At 55.8% G+C, this 16,946-nt stretch overlaps 1 protein-coding gene across 9 annotated transcripts in view; it reads left to right on the top strand.

The window, feature by feature from the left end:
* Positions 1 to 12,652, top strand: part of NCKAP5L (NCK associated protein 5 like) — a 32,287-nt gene extending 19,635 nt beyond the window's left edge. For 4 of the 9 annotated variants that reach the window (XM_045466253.1, XM_045466251.1, XM_045466252.1 and 1 more), the window contains 10 exons: positions 143 to 303; positions 1,444 to 1,512; positions 1,637 to 1,675; positions 2,404 to 2,523; positions 5,178 to 5,291; positions 6,609 to 9,229; positions 10,039 to 10,201; positions 10,412 to 10,493; positions 10,851 to 11,382; positions 11,750 to 12,652. In XM_045466253.1, coding sequence (XP_045322209.1) covers positions 181 to 303; positions 1,444 to 1,512; positions 1,637 to 1,675; positions 2,404 to 2,523; positions 5,178 to 5,291; positions 6,609 to 9,229; positions 10,039 to 10,201; positions 10,412 to 10,493; positions 10,851 to 11,382; positions 11,750 to 12,110 — 4,224 coding nt within the window. In that variant the 5' untranslated portion in view covers positions 143 to 180 and the 3' untranslated portion in view covers positions 12,111 to 12,652. The remainder of the gene's footprint in view (positions 1 to 142; positions 304 to 1,443; positions 1,513 to 1,636; positions 1,676 to 2,403; positions 2,524 to 5,177; positions 5,292 to 6,608; positions 9,230 to 10,038; positions 10,202 to 10,411; positions 10,494 to 10,850; positions 11,383 to 11,749) is intronic. The other 5 variants (XM_045466254.1, XM_045466256.1, XM_045466257.1 and 2 more) reach the window with 2 other exon arrangements.
* The last annotated feature ends 4,294 nt before the right edge of the window (positions 12,653 to 16,946 follow it).

The raw sequence follows: 16,946 nt of genomic DNA, 5'->3' as shown, positions 1-16,946 counted from the left end.
CTGTCCCGTGACCAGAAGAGCCTGAGTCAGACCCTGAGTTGTTACAGTATCCGTGGCACATCAGTCACACTAAACTCCAAGAATACTGACAAGTTTTGTCTTTGTCCTCCTCCTCCACTCACCTCCTCCCTGTGCCCTGGAGGAGCCGCCAGGGCTTCCTTCACTTGTTCCCAGGGCCCGATGTCGGAGGCCATGGAGCAGCCAGCCACGAGTCCTGGAAAGCCAAGGCCAGGAGAGGGTGGTGACGGCGGCACGGAGACGGGCACCTGCCAGGAGCTCCTGCACCGGCTGCGGGAGCTGGAGGTGGGCCACCGGGCGGCATGGGGGCTGCGGTGCTGGCCAGGACCCTGGGGAGCTTGGGTGGGCTTTGTGGATGTGGTGGCCCTTCCTCTCAGCCTGCCTCGCCAGGCTGGAGCAGAGCTCCTCTGAGAAGCCCTTTCTTTGCTCTGAACTCTCCAACCTGGGGCCAGCTTGGAACAGGAGGCATGCACAGGGGTGGGCCTATCCCAACCCCCACACGTCTCTCGTCTTTACCCCTTTCTTCCCCACTTTTATGCCCATGCTGATCTCGGAAAGGCATGGTCACAGAGCCCACAGGAAGAAGGATTTAGATGACCTAGGGCTCAGGAGTTGAACGACAAGGACACGGATCCCTAAACTAGGCTTTTTGCCAATTCCTTTTTCTTTTTTTTTTTTTTAATGTTTATTTATTTTTGAGAGAGAGAGCGTGAGCAGAGGAGGGGCAGAGAGAGGGGAGCAGAAGATGGGAAATGGGCTTCTTGCTGACAGCAGCGAGCCTGATGCAGGACTCCAGCTCACAAACTGAAGTCAGACACTCAACTGACTGAGCCACCCCAGGCACCCCTCTTTGCCATATTCTTAAGAACCTGCCCTCCTCTCTCCAGCCTCCTCTGCCCTCTCCCCAGGGAAATAAGGATTACTTTTTTTTTTTTTAAGTTCATTTATTTTCAGAGAGAGAAAGAACATGCAAGCAGGAGAGAGGCAGAGAGAGAGGGAGAGGGAGAATTCCAAGCAGGCTCCATGCTATAAGTGCAAAACCCGATGTGGGGCTCAAACTCCGTGAACCATGAGATCATGACAGCCAAAATCAAGAGTCAGACGCTCAACCAACTGAGCCACCCAGGTGCCCCAAGTATTACTTTTGACACCTCCCAGCTTAAGTCCTCCTGGCCACTGTATCTCCCTGGCCCCTCCAACCTCACTGACTGAGGTTGGGGTTTACAGAAACCCAGCCATCTTAGCTCTGCCTTCCTGATGCCTATGGTCTGTCTCTGTAGGCCTCCCCATGGTAGAATCCAGTCAGAGCCAAGAACTGGGGCAGGGGTGTAGCTAGTAGTCTCCATGTCTCTCTTTCCTCCGAAAGGAATTTTCCCTGGCAGACAAATGATCCCATAGCCCTTTTTTGCCCTCTTCCTCCCGTAGGCAGAGAACTCGGCGCTTGCCCAGGCCAATGAAAACCAGCGGGAGACCTATGAGCGTTGTCTAGATGAGGTCTGTCGTGTCTCCATTGGGACTGATGCTGGGGGATATCGGGAGGCGGGGGGAGCACGGGTTGTCAATGCTCCAGGCAGAGGTTCATGGGCTGATGGCTCTGCATTGGGCTTTCTGTCCCCAGGTTGCCAACCACGTGGTACAGGCGCTGCTAAACCAAAAGGTAAGCAGCCATGGGAGACATTCTTACCCCTAAGCCCAGACACCCTGGGGAGAGACCCTGGGTCCAGCAGGGGAAGTCCTTCCTGGGGACCCCTGAGCCTACTCAGATAGGGGCTAGAGGAGGGAGCTTGGTGGAAATGGCCTATTGACCCTCCAACAAAGCCCCCTCTCCCCACCTCAGACAGGTCCATACTGTTCTACCTGGAGGCAGAGGAGGGCTAGGTAAGGCCAGGTCTCTGAGCTATGGTAACTTTGATTTGGGCTTGACTCTTTCCCTTATCCTGGCCCGAGCTGTTTTCTCCAGATTGTGATGGCCCTGACAGCAGTGTTAGTATTGTGAGCACAAGGTGTCACCTAAATATTTACTCAAGTACTGTGGGAACTTCTTGACTTATGAGCCACTCTGACCCCCAGGTCTTCCTCTGCCTTATATGGGCCTTTCTTTGATGTGTGGTTTCTAAGAGGCAGGGGGTTGGCTCCAGGGATGGGAAGGATGCCAAAGGGAATAGGATTTACCTCCCACCAAGGGTGGTAAACTTTAGGGAGTTTACCATCCCCAGACAATGTGACAGCTATACACATAGGCAGGCAGGCTCAGATCTCCATAGAAGGGGGCCGTGGGGGCAGGGCATGCCCAGCAGGAGTGCTGCCACTCTGATGAAGGAGACTGAGCTCATACCACTCGCCCTCTCCCCGCCACCCTCCCCTGGCCTCCTTGGGCGGTGGCAGGACCTGCGGGAGGAGTGCATCAAGCTGAAGAAGAGGGTGTTTGACCTGGAACGGCAGAACCAGATGCTCAGCGCCCTGTTCCAGCAGAAGCTCCAGCTGACGACAGGCTCCCTCCCCCAGGTGGGCACAAGCAATTCTCCTTCCCTCCTCCTACCTCAGCTCCTGCCTCTCCCAGCCCTACCATCATCACCTTCTTTTCTCCCAGCACCTGAAGAAGCAGGCCACAGCCATTCCCCTCCATTCTGGGGGCTGTGGCCATCTGGGAAAGGCCCATCTGGCCTGATAGATCTGAGCCTTAGATGGGGACATGGGGAGACTCCCTGAGTCCCTTCATGCTTGGCTTTCCCCAGCCTCCCGGGTGCTCCTCACCCAATTGGATGGCATCCTTTCTTATTGACAGACAAGGTTCTTGCTTGTTCCTGCCCTATGTGGGGAGATGGGTGGAGGCTGAAAATGCAATGATTTCAAGCTCCCAGGGGGCCCCTTTGGCCACTGCTTTGCTGCTTCTTGGCCAGGGGCAGGGGTGGGGCTGGGTGTAAGGCGCCCCGTGCTTAGTGTCACAGAGAGGTCAGGAAAGGCACTTCAGCCGGGTCATTCTGTGCGCATGCCTAGTTGTGAGTGCTCGCCCGCTGACACACAGGCATGTCCTCAACTGCTAGTCCCTGATTCTAGCCCTGGCACCTGGCTTACCCAGGAAAAGCAGAAGGCTACTAGGGGTGAATCCTGAACTCAGTTAAGATGTCCCTCGGGGTCGGTCTGTCAGTAGCCCCAAGGCCGGGGTGAGACGTGGGACTGGGAGGATCAGGAGCAGCTCCAGGGACCCGAGGTGAGCATCAGGTGTGAGGTCAGCCAGCACACCTCTAGCCCACCCCCAACCTTGACAAGGAGAGAAGCACCTTCTGTGTGTATCTGTCTGATGCACACCGGGCAACCCTTGCCCCCCACACCCTGAGCACGATGCCCCACGGCTCCCTGAGAAGCCTGGTCGCTGGCAGAGGCTTTTCATCACCATGGTCTTTTAGGAGCCTCTGTCCCTGCTCCAGAGTCCACCCTGGGATCCCAGAACCCAAACCACACTGGCCAAGCTCACCCTGTCCACACCTTTCTCGGTGACCAGTGATAACAGAGGTGTAGGTCATCCTTAAGTCACTGATTCCTTAAATGAAATCTGGGACCTCTTGGGGTTTGGGGCAATAGATCTATCTCCCCCAGCGGTAACATGACATAATGGAAAGAGCATGAACCTTGGCCTCAGAAACACTTGGATTGGGTCCCTGACTTAGCTAATTCTTAGTTATGTGACCCTGGGCAAATTACTTAACTTTCCGAACCCCAGTTTTTGTCTTATAAATGAGGTTCGAGATACCCACACTGCACGTCGTTGTAAGGATGAAATAAGATAATATATAGCGTGTGGCCCATAGTGGTAGTCAATAATCAGCAGCTCTTTTTCATTATCAGTGTCACTCTCAAGTTGTGCTTTGCTAGCATGAAAGCTCCACTGAGCAGATGTTAATTAAGCTCTTGCTGTGAGCAGCTCCTTTGCCGACACATGTATGGAACTGGACAGGGGTGTGGCCTGTGCAGAGCACATAAACCCTGAAGGCTGGGACTGCTTACAGACAGCCTTAGTACAGAGCAGAGAGTGACAGTACTGTCCAGGAGCCCAGAGGGGAGAGAGGCCAGCAGAGAAGGGACCTCAAGGAGGTAACGTGGGACCCGGGCCTTGCTGGACAGGAGATTTAAAAAAAAGTACAGTTGGGGTTGAGAGAAGGGATACCCTGTGGAAGGAAGCACAGGGAAGCCTAGGCAGCAGCAGCTGTTCAGCTGGGCCGGAACAAAGGCTGTTCGAAGGAGCAGTGAGTGAGAACCAGAGGTGGCATGGGGGACGGTCCTGCAGGCCGGGCCCAGGATGCCGGCAGAGGAGTCCAGACTCGTCTTCTTAGGCAGTGGGCAGGAATCGGAGGCTTTGAGCACAAAGATGCTTTGGATGAAAAAGAAGAAAATACTGTAAGCTGCCTCGTATGTCAGAGATTTGTAAAGGTACCAAACCGGGTCAGGGAGACAAATGCTAAGCAGCATCTAGGCCACAGCAGTAAGGATCTGGGCCGGAGCCGGCCGGCCAGAGGGGAAGCAGAGATGCCACAGAAGCGGGAGTTTTAAGCTGCCTCATGTCTAGTAGAGATGCCTAGGGGATGGAAATGACATTTTCAGGGACTGAGAGAGAAGTAACCTGTGTTTAAGTAGTACCTTTGTCCTCCTCAGAGACCAGTCGGTGGGGACAGAGATGATAACTCCTGCCATCTCTTTCCTAGGACCCAGTGACAAATGCTTTTCCATTAGTCTCAGCCATCCCTGTGATGCTAGGGTCACAGGCAGTCAGAACAGGAAAGGGGCTTCGAGGCTGGCCCTCTCTGTAATCAGGGAGGAGGTCCTGCAGAAAAGCAGAGTGGTCCTGGGGCCACCATGGGCACAGAGGTTAGGCCTGCCATTGCCATTGCCACTGCCTGTGGTTTCTCCACAGCCCCAGAGTAGTCCCGTCTCCCTGCCACCAGGCTTCACACTTCTTCATTCTATCTGTGCATCGTCTCCCAAGGCTCCTTTGACCAAGTGATAGGGACAGTGGTGAAAGCCACACTGTAGGTCAAGAGACATCCCTGAAGGAGCAGACTTAGAAGAATGTTCCCCTACCCGGGATGGGAAGTCCTAACTTCGTGAGGGGGTAAGGACCTGGGACAGACAAGGCCCTATGCTAACTCTGCCTCTCCCTGCAGATCCCACTTACCCCACTCCAGCCTCCATCAGAACCACCAGCCTCTCCCTCCTTGAGCTCTGTCGAGGGACCGACCACCTCGCTGCCTCTGGGGCACTGTACTGGACAGAGAGAGGTAGGAGATCCGGGCACAGTGGTCGAGGGCTTCGCTGGCTGCAGACTCTTCAGTGGGTACTCCATTGCTGTTTCCTAAGGAGTTCCAGGGGAAGGGCTGCTTCCTGGGGCACAGATATGAGCCCTCGGCAGTCAGCCTTATACTAAGAACAAAATCCCACTGCCAGTCGCTGGCCTTGCAAGCAAAGTTAGTCAGGTGTTAGTAAGACTTGTAGTTAACATTTCCTGAGCTTTTACCCTATGCCAGGCACTGTGCTGAACACCTGGATGTCATTTATCTTTTTTTTTTTTTTAACAATTTTTGGCATACGTTTATAATTTTTTTAGTGTTTATTCATTTTTGAGATAGAAACAGAACGTGAGTGGGGGAGGGGCAGAGAGCGAGGGAGACACAGAATCCGAAGCAGGTTCCGGGCTCTGAGCTGTCAGCACAGAGCCTGACGCAGGGCTCGAACTTGTGAACCACAAGGTCATAACCTGAGCTGAAGTCAGATGCTGAACCAGCTGAGTCACCTAGGTGCCCCTTGGCATACATTTATAATTGTATACATACTTATTTATTCAAGTCTAGAACTATTATGGACTTATTCTTTTGCATCCCTGGTCTCATTTATTTTATAAGGTTAATCATAGGGACCATCCCCTTTCATAGGTGATGCAGTGAAGCTTAGAGGTTAAGAAACTTGCTGAAGTTCATATGACTAGTGAAGCAGCAGACCTGGGACCTGAACCTACACAGTCTGGCTCCAGAGCCTTATCTAGTTAACCATGACACCAGGTGGACTGGGTCCAAGAAGGAGCCGGGCAGAAACAGGGAAGGGCTTGCAGTAGAGTTTATCCCAGTTGCCTTCTCCACAGGGATCAGGTCAGCTGTCTGACCTGAGAAGGCCTGGGCTTGCCTGCAGTTACTGACTGAGGACTCGGCCCCAACACATCCCCTTCTATAGTTTCTGTGTTCTTTCTGGAGCCTGCAAAACAGGCCTCCCTCCCCTGGGGCAAACCTAGATAATCAGGGTTGTAGGGGTGTCAGCCCTGCTGACCCCAACAGCGGTGGGAAGTGGTGGAGGAGGGGGGTGCTGGGATCACCAGGAAGGGAGGTGGGGTACCCACCCAACCCCACGGACACCAGGAAGAAGAGTTGGGGTAACCGGGGCTCAGTGACTCTGGAGGAAGCCGAGCTGTCCCATCCGAGAAGCTAGTAATTCCTTTTGCGACTCAGATAAAACCAGGCCGGCTCTGTCCCTGACATAGTCAGTTACTCCCAGCTCAGGTCCTGGGCCTGCACATGGCCTCCTCATCATGCCGTTTCTCCCCGAAGGTGTGTTGGGAGCAGCAGCTGCGGCCAGGAGGCCCAGGACCCCCAGCCGCCCCGCCCCCAGCGCTGGATGCCCTGTCCCCTTTCCTTCGAAAGAAAGCCCAGATCCTGGAGGTGCTGAGAGCCCTGGAAGAGACGGACCCCTTGCTTCTTTGCTCACCTGCCACTCCCTGGCGGCCTCCAAGCGAGGGTCCTGGCTCCCCAGAGCCCATCAACGGCGAGCTGTGTGGCCCACCCCAGCCTGAACCCTCATCCTGGGCCCCCTACTTGCTACTAGGCCCTGGTAGCCTGGGAGGCCTGCTACACTGGGAGCGCCTCTTGGGGGGCCCAGGGGAGGAAGAGGGTGCTGGGCGGCCCTGGGGTCCTAGTAGAGTCTCCTCCCAGGCCCAAGGCACTGCCTCTGGGCCTCCCTGTGCCCCAGGCAGCAGTTCCTCTTCCTCCTCTGATGAGGCAGGTGACCCCAACGAGGCACCCAGCCCTGACACCCTGCTTGGAGCCCTAGCCCGCAAACAGCTGAACTTGGGCCAGCTCCTTGAGGACACAGAGTCTTACCTACAGGCCTTCTTGGCCGGGGCTGCAGGCCCACTCAGTGGGGACCAACCAGGTCCTGGGCAGCCATCTTCCCCAGACCAGGGGCCCCCACAGCTGTCCAAGTCCAAAGGCCTCCCCAAGTCAGCTTGGGGTGGGGGTACCCCAGAGGCCCACAGGCCGGGCTTTGGTGCTACCTCAGAGGGCCAGGGGCCCCTCCCCTTCCTCAGCATGTTCATGGGTGCAGGTGATGCCCCCTTGGGCTCTCGGCCTGGCCACCCCTACTCCTCATCTCAGGTGAAAAGCAAGCTCCAAATTGGCCCCCCTTCTCCTGGGGAAGCCCAGGGACCCCTTCTGCCCTCTCCAGCCAGAGGTCTCAAGTTTCTAAAGTTGCCTCCAGCCTCGGAGAAGGTGCCCAGCCCAGGAGGCCCCCAGCTCAGCCCCCAGCTTCCCCGGAACTCCCGAATTCCCTGTCGAAACAGCGGCTCAGACGGCAGCCCCTCCCCATTGCTGGCCCGCAGGGGTCTGGGTGGAGGAGAGCTGTCCCCGGAGGGGGCACAGGCCCTGCCTACCAGTCCTTCACCCTGCTCCGCGGCCCTGGATTCTGCACAGTTGAGACCTCCCCAGCCAGCCTTGTCCACCACGCTGTCCCCGGGACCTGTGGTATCTCCCTGCTATGAGAACATCCTGGACCTTTCCCGGAGCACCTTTAGGGGACCTTCCCCAGAGCCACCTCCTTCCCCACTGCAGGTACCCACCTACCCACAATTAACTCTAGAGGTGCCACGGGCCCCTGAGGTCCTCAGAAGTCCTGGAGCTCCTCCCAGCCCTTGCCTCCCAGAATCCTGCTCCTATGGGAGTGCCCAGGAGAAGAGTTTGGACAAAGCAGGCTCAGAGTCTCCCCATCCTGGCCGCAGGACCCCAGGCAGCTCATCCAAGAAGCCCAGCCAGGGGGCAGGGCGGCGACCTGGGGATCCTGGCTACACACCTCTGCGGGACAGACTGGCAGCCCTAGGGAAACTGAAGACTGGCCCTGAGGGGCCAGAGAAAAACGGGGTGCCAGCCAGGCCTGGCACTGAGAAGTCCCGGGGAGCAGGGAGGTCAGGGGAGAGCGCTGGAGACATGGCACCCCCCGCCCCCAGGCCTCCCGAGGGGCCAGACGCCAAGGGGGCCTTGCGGGGGGCAGTGGCCTTAGGCACAAACAGCCTGAAGCAGCAAGAACCTGGGCTCCTGGGGGACCCCGGGGCCCGAGTCTACTCCTCCCACTCCATGGGGGCCCGGGTGGACCTGGAGCCTGTCTCACCAAGGAGCTGCCTCACCAAAGTGGAGTTGGCCAAGAGCCGGCTGGCAGGGGCCCTGTGCCCCCAGGTACCCCGTGCCCCTGCCAAAGTGCCAACCTCAGCCCCCAGCCTTGGCAAGCCCAATAAGAGCCCCCATGGCAGCCCTACAAAGCTGCCTTCCAAGTCACCCACCAAGGTGGTACCCCGACCTTTGGCCCCACCAACTACCAAGGAGCCCCCCAAGCCTGACAAGAGCAAGGGCCCACCTTGGGCAGAGTGTGGCAGCACTACCGCCCAGCCTACGTCCCCCGCGCCCAGCCCTGCTGACCCAAGCCAAGGCCCTGAGGGGCGGGCCCCACACTCCGCCATCGAGGAGAAGGTAATGAAGGGCATCGAGGAGAATGTGCTGCGGCTCCAGGGCCAGGAGCGGGCGCCAGGCGCTGAGGCCAAGCACCGCAACACCAGCAGCATCGCCAGCTGGTTTGGCCTTAAGAAGAGCAAGCTGCCAGCGCTGAACCGCCGCACAGAGACCGCCAAGAGCAAGGAGGGGGCCAGTGGGGGCTCCCCACTCCGGAAGGAAGTCAAGATGGAAGCCCGGAAGCTGGAGGCGGAGAGTCTCAACATCTCCAAGTTGATGGCTAAGGCGGAAGACCTACGCCGGGCACTGGAGGAGGAGAAGGCCTACCTGAGCAGCAGGGCCCGGCCCCGGGCTGGAGGGCCAGCGCCAGGACCAAGTACGGGGCTGGGGCAGGTGCAGGGCCAGCTGGCTGGCATGTACCAGGGCGCAGACACCTTCATGCAGCAGCTGCTCAACAGGTGAGGGCCTGGGACCAGTCAGCAGGTGCTCAGTGGCTGGGGCCATGGTCTGGCCCAGAGGAAAGATGGGGTCTTGAATCAGAAGCCTGGGGTTTGTGCCCCCACTCCCCTTCTCTCTGGCTGTCTGATGTGGGACATGCTGGGCCCGTTTAAGAGGGGTTCACAGTCCACATTTCCCTAGATTTGTCTCCAATGCTACCTGCGTGTGGTAGTTAAAGGGGTTGCTAGTTCCTAACCGTGGCCTGTAAAGGTCTTACTCTGGGATTTTCTATCCTATAGAACAAGGAGGGTCCCCTTCCCATCTTGCCCATTGGCACCTGCCACAGACTCAGCAGCAGGAGCTGTGGTTCAGAGAACGGGCCACCCCATCTTGGGATTGCTCCATCTGGGCCAGATGAGGCAGAATGTCCATAGGGGTTGGGTGCCAGGTGGGGTGCAGTTTGGACAGCAAGTGTGCTCAAGTTCAGCTGGGGCTGGCAAGATGTGTCCTGTGTGGACCAGGAAGTGACCAGTCTGCCATCTATTAGCAAACAGTGTCCAGAGGTCTCTAGGCTTGGCCTTGTGTAACTTTGGGGAAGTCGTCTCGTGTCCCCTGCCCCTGCCGTTTCTCTGAGGTTTTCCCCAGGGTCTCTGCCTGTGCCCAGCATCAGGAGGAGTTGATGGAGGCAACCACCAGGGATATGTCCCCAATCCCAGGGGCAGGGGTCAGTGGGTATTTCACTAGGCCCGGCACCATTGAAGGGAGTGAGGTCAGCATGTCTGGGTAGACCCAAGCTTCCCTTTATCTCCGTCTGCACTGCTGCCTGTAGGGTGGATGGCAAGGAGCTGCCCCCCAAGAACTGGCGGGAGCCCAAACCAGAGTATGGCGATTTCCAGCCAGTGTCCTCTGACCCCAAGAACCCCTGGCCAGCCTGTGGGCCCCGAAATGGCCTGGTGGGGCCTCTTCAGGGCTGCGGAAAACCTCCTGGAAAGGTAGGTTCTTGGGAGAGGGGCTAAGTATTGGGCCTGGAGGGTTCTCCGTCCCTGGGGCCTGGAAGCTGCTGGATGTACTCATGGTCACTGCATGCTGGTGGACTGCAGACACTAGGACCCACAATTCAGGGGTCCCAATGGCAGAACTTGGGGAGGGCTGTGGGTGAGGGTGGGAGGACTGGGTTCTGAGGTCTCCTGTACCGCACACAGCCGAGCAGCGAGCCGGGAAGGCGGGAAGAGATGCCCTCCGAGGACAGCCTAGCTGAGCCAGTGCCCACCTCACACTTCACAGGTCAGCAGGGTCAGGGGCCAAGGATGGGACCTCTTCCTCGCCCCCTGCCCACTTTACTCCTGTCCTGTCACTGTAGCAGGTGCCAGGCCCGGAGTGCCGTCGTGGTGCCAAGCACCAGATAGGCACCGGGGCTGCGCAGAACTAAACCCCTCCCTGCCCTTGGGGTACCTGGCCTGCCGTCCACACGTGTTTCTCCAAGCACAGGGGAGGTGGGGGGAGGGCTGGCAAGGATGACGGCCTGTCGGGCCAGGAGGGGCCCTGCCCAGGTGGGGAGCCTGGGCTGGGGCAGGATGCCAGGAGAAGGCAGAGGGGCTGAGCCCACAGCCTCACGTCCTTGACTTACCCTCCCCTCCCCAGCCTGTGGCTCCTTGACTCGAACCCTGGACAGTGGCATTGGGACCTTTCCACCCCCAGACCATGGCAGCAATGGGACCCCCAGCAAGAATCTTCCCAAGACAAAGCCACCACGGCTGGATCCCCCACCCGGAGTCCCCCCAGCTCGGCCCCCGCCCCTTACCAAAGTCCCCCGCCGCGCCCACACGCTGGAGCGTGAGGTGCCGGGCATAGAGGAACTGCTGGTGAGCGGGCGGCACCCTAGCATGCCAGCCTTCCCCGCTCTGCTCACTGCTGCTCCGGGCCACCGGGGCCATCAGGCCTGTCCTGACGGTGAGTGTCTGGGTAGAAGGGTGGGCCATCCCTGGAGCTTTACGCGCCACCATCTCCACCTTCCCTTTGTTCCCATGCAGATCCGTGTGAGGACCCAGGCCCTCCCCCTCCTGTCCAGCTGGCTAAGAACTGGACCTTCCCCAATGCGAGGGCAGCCGGCAGCTCCACTGACCCTTTCCTGTGCCCATCCCGACAATTGGAGGGGCTGCCCAGGACCCCCATGGTAAGCATGGCCAAAAGGAAAAGGGGGACGGGCCTGGAGGGCAGGAGGGATGATGTGGGGAGACCAGTCCCTGCAATGAGGTACAGCCCTGTCTTGGAAGCGGATGAAGGGTCAGCCGCATTGAATGCCCCTCTGGGCAGCCCACCCACCTGCCCCTTCTCACACCCTTCTTGGAGAAAGGGTTTATTTCCCTCCCCAGAACCTTGGCAGACCACACTCAGTGGTGCCTCTAGCCCGCTTCCTCTGAAATGTGCCCCACCACGGTGAGCCCCACCTGCAGCACCCCATCAGTGGGCAGAGCCCAGCACCCCTTGGACTGGACCAGGAGGCAGAGGGACTTCCTCCTGAGCTTCCCTTCCTTTCCCAGGCCCTGCCCATGGACCGGAAGCAGAACCTGGAGCCCAGCCGTCCAGCCCCTGCACCCCAGGGCCCAACGTTTGGAGGTAGCCGCACACCCAGCACATCAGACATGGGCGAGGAAGGGAGAGTGGCCAGTGGGGGCCCCCCAGGTCTGGAGACCTCAGAGTCTCTCAGTGACTCCCTCTACGACTCGCTCTCCTCCTGTGGGAGTCAGGGCTGAGGGGCTGCACCGCACTACGGTCCCTCTCTGGAGTTGGAGACCACCGACTGAACCAGCTCTCCTGGCGCCCCATCCCTTGGGGCCAGTGGGGCCCCTCCCTGCAGGGACCAAGGAGGCAGATGGAAAAGAAGATGAAGGGGGTCCCTGACACACCCCACTGCCCACTGCTGCTGTGGAGGGGATGACCGCTCTCAGCTCAGGGAGAGACCCCACCCTTGGTCCCTTCTTTCACCTGGAGTAAGGCTCTTCTCTGAGGGACCGGGGGTTCAAGGTGGCTGTGTCCCAGCCCCCAGCTCCCCCTTCAGGCTGAGCCATCTTGTGGTGCTGGGCTTCCTGCCCGCCAGCTGTGCCGTCTCTGCCCAACCTGGCTGCTCCCTGCCCTGGAGCCCCGCGGGGCCAGCCCAGAGTCCCCGTGCTGGTGGAGTTTGGGGGCAAAGGGTCAAGTTGCCTTCTCTCTCTGTCTGCCCTGGTCCTCCCTGCTGTCTGGATGGTGCTGCCCTCCCCCGCCCCATGTCTCTGGGGTCCGTCTGTCTGTCTTTTTGTTGTTTTTTTATATTAAAGCGCCTGGCCCAGTCCCCATCCCCCATCCCCGCACTGCGGTTAATTTATCTGTCGTTAAGAACTCGGCTGCTCTGCTTCCAGCCTCTGCTTCTGCCCTATTCCTAATAAAATGTGGAGGCCCCTCCCTGCCCTGGACTCTGCTTTTTCTATGGGAGGACTCGGGGATGGACAGGTGGGTGGAGGCTGCATGGGCAGCAGGATGAGGGACCCCAGGGACGTAGACTTTCCCTCAGGTGCTCCTGTGAGGCAGCCCCCCCCACCCCCCACAGGCCTAGAGTGGTCCCTGGGGTCAGGGGGATTCCTTGGGTTGGGCAGAAGGCTGGGCAGCTTGCGGCGAGGGAGGCTGTGGGCATGCACTCAAACTCCTGTACATACTGGGTGGGATAGGACGTACAAACTGAGTTTCAGGGGCCGAAGTGTCGACGGGGTTAAGTGTCTATAGCCTTCTGTTGCCAGGAAGTGAAGCACAGCTGGTTCTCCAACTGTTGCCACCTTATCTCTCCTCAGACGTTGGGTTTTACCCCCCCCCCCCCCCCGCCAATCTTCTTGCCCCTATTTCTACCTCCGATTTCCGCCTCAGGTTCCCCTCACTCTGAAATTCTCCATATGGGAAGGGAAGGCCGGGAATGAGGCTGTGTGGAAGGGCCTAGGCTTCTGGGAGTTATTTTGTACTCTCCACATGGCATGAAAAGGCCACGGGGCGGCTGTGGCCCCCTAGCCTTTAGATTTCCTGTTGGACGTGGAGCTGGGCGTTACCTGAGGGTGAGGCAGGTGGCAGCCAGACCATCACATTGGCCAGCCAAGTTGGGCCCAGGAAGGCCTCCTTCTTGCCTAGCTTGTAAGACGTGGGGTGACTTGTCTAGAGTGCCCACCTGACCTAGCCTACACTTCCCCTCTCCCCACGAAATACAGTCTGAAGACCACCTGGCAGCACGCACCGTCAGCACCCCGGGCCTTGTGACTGGGATTCTGAACAGTTCATCTTGGGGGTGGGGGCCCTGTGGTGAGCACATGGTCTACACCACAGGCTTGCAGAGCCTAGGTCACAGGGGTGTCTGGCAGGGAGTAGAGCTGGGCCCATTCACAAGTTGGTTAAACCACTGGTTCTTTCCTGTGCTCTGGCCGACCCAAGGAAGTTTAGGGTGGGGAGGATGTCAGGGCCTCCCTTTATACTAGCTCCTTCCACCAGTGTCTCCAGCCCCTGAATGCTCCAGAGAGTGGTAGAACTCCCTCCATTAAAATAAACACCTACCATGCCACCAGCCTCCTGGTCCCTAACCACCTCCCCCCACCAAGCCTCATTTCAGAGATGAAGATGCCAAGGCTCTGAGATGTTCAATGGTTTTTCCAAGGCTGAGAAGTGATGGAGCCTGATGGGAGTGGTTTGCTTCTGAGTATGAAGCTTTCCTTTCTTCCGGCAGGACTTTAATCCTCTCCTCCCTTTTTGGCCGATGGATCAGTCCTAATGGACAGGGCTTGAGAGCACTAGACTGGAAGTCAAGAGTCTTAGCCATGGAGTCTGGTTTTGTGGGAAAGTTCCATCCTTTCTCTGGGCTTTGGTTTTCCTTCCCTATGGAAGATTAGGAGGTTGGGTCAGACCACCTCTGTCCTTAGCTCTCTAGTCTTCCTACGCCTCCCTCAGTCTGGCCTTTCTCCCTCTTGTTTCCCTTGGTTGATGTTGTCGAAGAAATTAACAAGATTTCTAGAAGGGTCAAGTCAGAGATCTTGGGTTTTCTTACTTCCACCTTCTACTTACAAGTCCTATTCCACTGTCCCTTCTACTTCTATGGGCTTAAGTATGATATTGCCATGCTGCTAATCTGCCTCTTGCCAGGAGGGCTTATAAAAGTCCTACATCCTTCTAACTTTTTATTTCTGGGGTTTTCAAGCCCCTTTCTCTGTTTGAACCTGATGTATGACCTCATTTCCTTGTTAGAACAGAATTGTTTGCCTGCGGGATATTTATCCTATTTCCTTTCCGGGAAAGAGTTTGGCGCGGTGGGTTTGACTCTGGGCTCCACCTCTCGCAAGCTGATACCAAAGGGTCCATCCATGTTTCTGTCACCAGGGTCTGGTCAGTGGGCAGCCAGGCTCTGTTCTGCAGTGTTTGCAAATGCAAGGTGTCACCGTGGCCCCTGGGGCAGCGTGGGCCAAGGAACATCAGCCACACCTGGTTCTTTGGAACCAGCCCAGCCCTACTGACTGTTCCAAGGTGAGCAGCTCTCATTTCTAAGTCCCCGCCCCTCCCCCCCCCCCCCCCCCCCCCCCCCCCCCGCTCCAGGGTGCTGCTAAGGAGTGCTAGGCCCCTATGAGCCATCTCATAGCCCACATAACCATGTGTGCCCTCCATAGAGACCAAAATAGTCCATCTCAAGTAATTCTGTGGAAGGGGACATGCAAGTGAGTTAAAGACAGTCCTGGGGAATCAGTTTCTCCTTGTACTTCAAGAAAAGGGTTTGGCTAAAAGACGACTCGATCTTCACTATGGGGGAACACTTCATATCTCGGTTTGCAACATCTGCTTGCAGGATTAAGGTGACCTCACTATTTTCTCCGTGAACAATGGGTGAATGTTTGTCTTACCATTGTGTGTGACCCTCTCTGCTGAATTTCCCAAACAGAGGAAGCCAAAACTGCCAGGCCCCCCCCCCTTATCTCCCCAAATGGCACCAGAGCATCAGCAAAAGACTGATAAGGTTTCAGGTTCCACCTCTCTAGGCCTTTTACAGGAAATGTCCTAAAATGTTAACAGGTTTTCTCTGGGTTGCCAAGAGTTTCTATTGCTAGCTTTTCTACAAATGGTGTGTTTTGTTTTCTTCATCAAAAAAAAAGTTTTAAAAAAGAAACAGTCACGCTCCGCAGCAAACTCTAGATATACACACCCATTCTGTAATCCTGTGTGAGTTAAATCAAATATAGAATTTTTTTTTTAAGACAAGTGAATTTGAAGTAAATATAGGTGAGCATTTCTATGACCTTGGGGTGGGGAAGAACTTTTAAAAATCTTTTTTAGGGGCGCCTGGGTGGCGCAGTCGGTTAAGCGTCCGACTTCAGCCAGGTCACGATCTCGCGGCCCGTGAGTTCGAGCCCCGCGTCAGGCTCTGGGCTGATGGCTCAGAGCCTGGAGCCTGTTTCCGATTCTGTGTTTCCCTCTCTCTCTGCCCCTCCCCCGTTCATGCTCTGTCTCTCTCTGTCCCGAAAATAAATAAACGTTGAAAAAAAAAATTAAAAAAAAAAAATCTTTTTTATAGGGGCACCTGGGTTTATCACTCAGAGAGTGATAAAGAATAAACTATAGTGTTTGACTTTGGCTCAGGTCATGATCTCACGGTTTATGAATTCAAGCCCTGCATTCGTTCTGTGCTAACAGCTCAGAGCCTGGAGCTTGCTTCAGATCCTGTGTCTCCCTCTCTCTCTGCCCCTCCCCTGCTCATGCTGTCTCTCTCTCAAAAATAAATAAACATTAAAAAAAAATTGTTTAAATCTTTTTTTATAATTATTAAAGACATACAAATTATAAAAGTGCATGTTCGCACTTTTTTCTTTTTTTTTTTTAAAGGAATTGAAGTTGAATAGAATGTTATATACAAGGAAGAAACGTCTCTTTCATACTCCAATCCCAACCTCACTCCCCAGACAGAACCCAGGTTGATTGGTAATCTTTTAAAATAATTTTTGTGTGTTTTTTAAAAATGTTTATTTATTTATTTTGAGAGAGAGAGAGCACGAGTACGAGCTGGGGAGGGGCAGAGAGAGAGGGAGAGAGAGAATCCCAAGCAGGCTCCATACTGTCAGTACGCAGAGCCCCTTGTGGGGGCTTGAACTCACAAACCGTGAAATCATGACCTGAGCTGAAGTTGGACGCTTAACCAACTGAACCACCCAGGCACTCTGCAAATCATATTTTAGATGTGTGCACACACTTTCATATATAGAGTGTGTTTATGCTGACCTTTTATTAGACAATGAGATTATTGTATCGTGACTGATCTGCTTCTTTCAGCATTTAGTAATATGCCTTGGAGATCCTTCCAAAGCCCATGAATCGCCATTACCATACATGGTCTTCCATTGTATGGAAGTGCCTTGTTAATTTGTGTTCCCATGACAAGCAGTGCTGCAGTGAATATTGCATCTGTGTCTTTGGCCATTTGTGTATTTTCATAAGATAAATTCTCACAAACGGAATTGCTAGGTCATAGCATATGCTTAATTTAAATTTTTCATAGATATTAACAAATTGCATTTCTCTAACAATGTATAAGTGGGACTATCTTCTACATGATTCAGTATTAGCACACTTTTTATTCTTAGCCAATCTGGTCAGAGTAAGCAATCATGTAGAGAGTCTTGTAGGCCAATGTTAGGGACTTTGACTTTTACTCAGGGTGAAATGGGGAGCCATTAGAGGGTGATAAAGAAT

This window comes from Leopardus geoffroyi, chromosome B4 (genome assembly GCF_018350155.1).
Source record: "Leopardus geoffroyi isolate Oge1 chromosome B4, O.geoffroyi_Oge1_pat1.0, whole genome shotgun sequence".
Taxonomy (NCBI): Eukaryota; Metazoa; Chordata; class Mammalia; order Carnivora; family Felidae; genus Leopardus; species Leopardus geoffroyi.
Note: the sequence above shows the minus strand (reverse complement) of the source record. Positions and strands in the feature narration are given on the sequence as shown.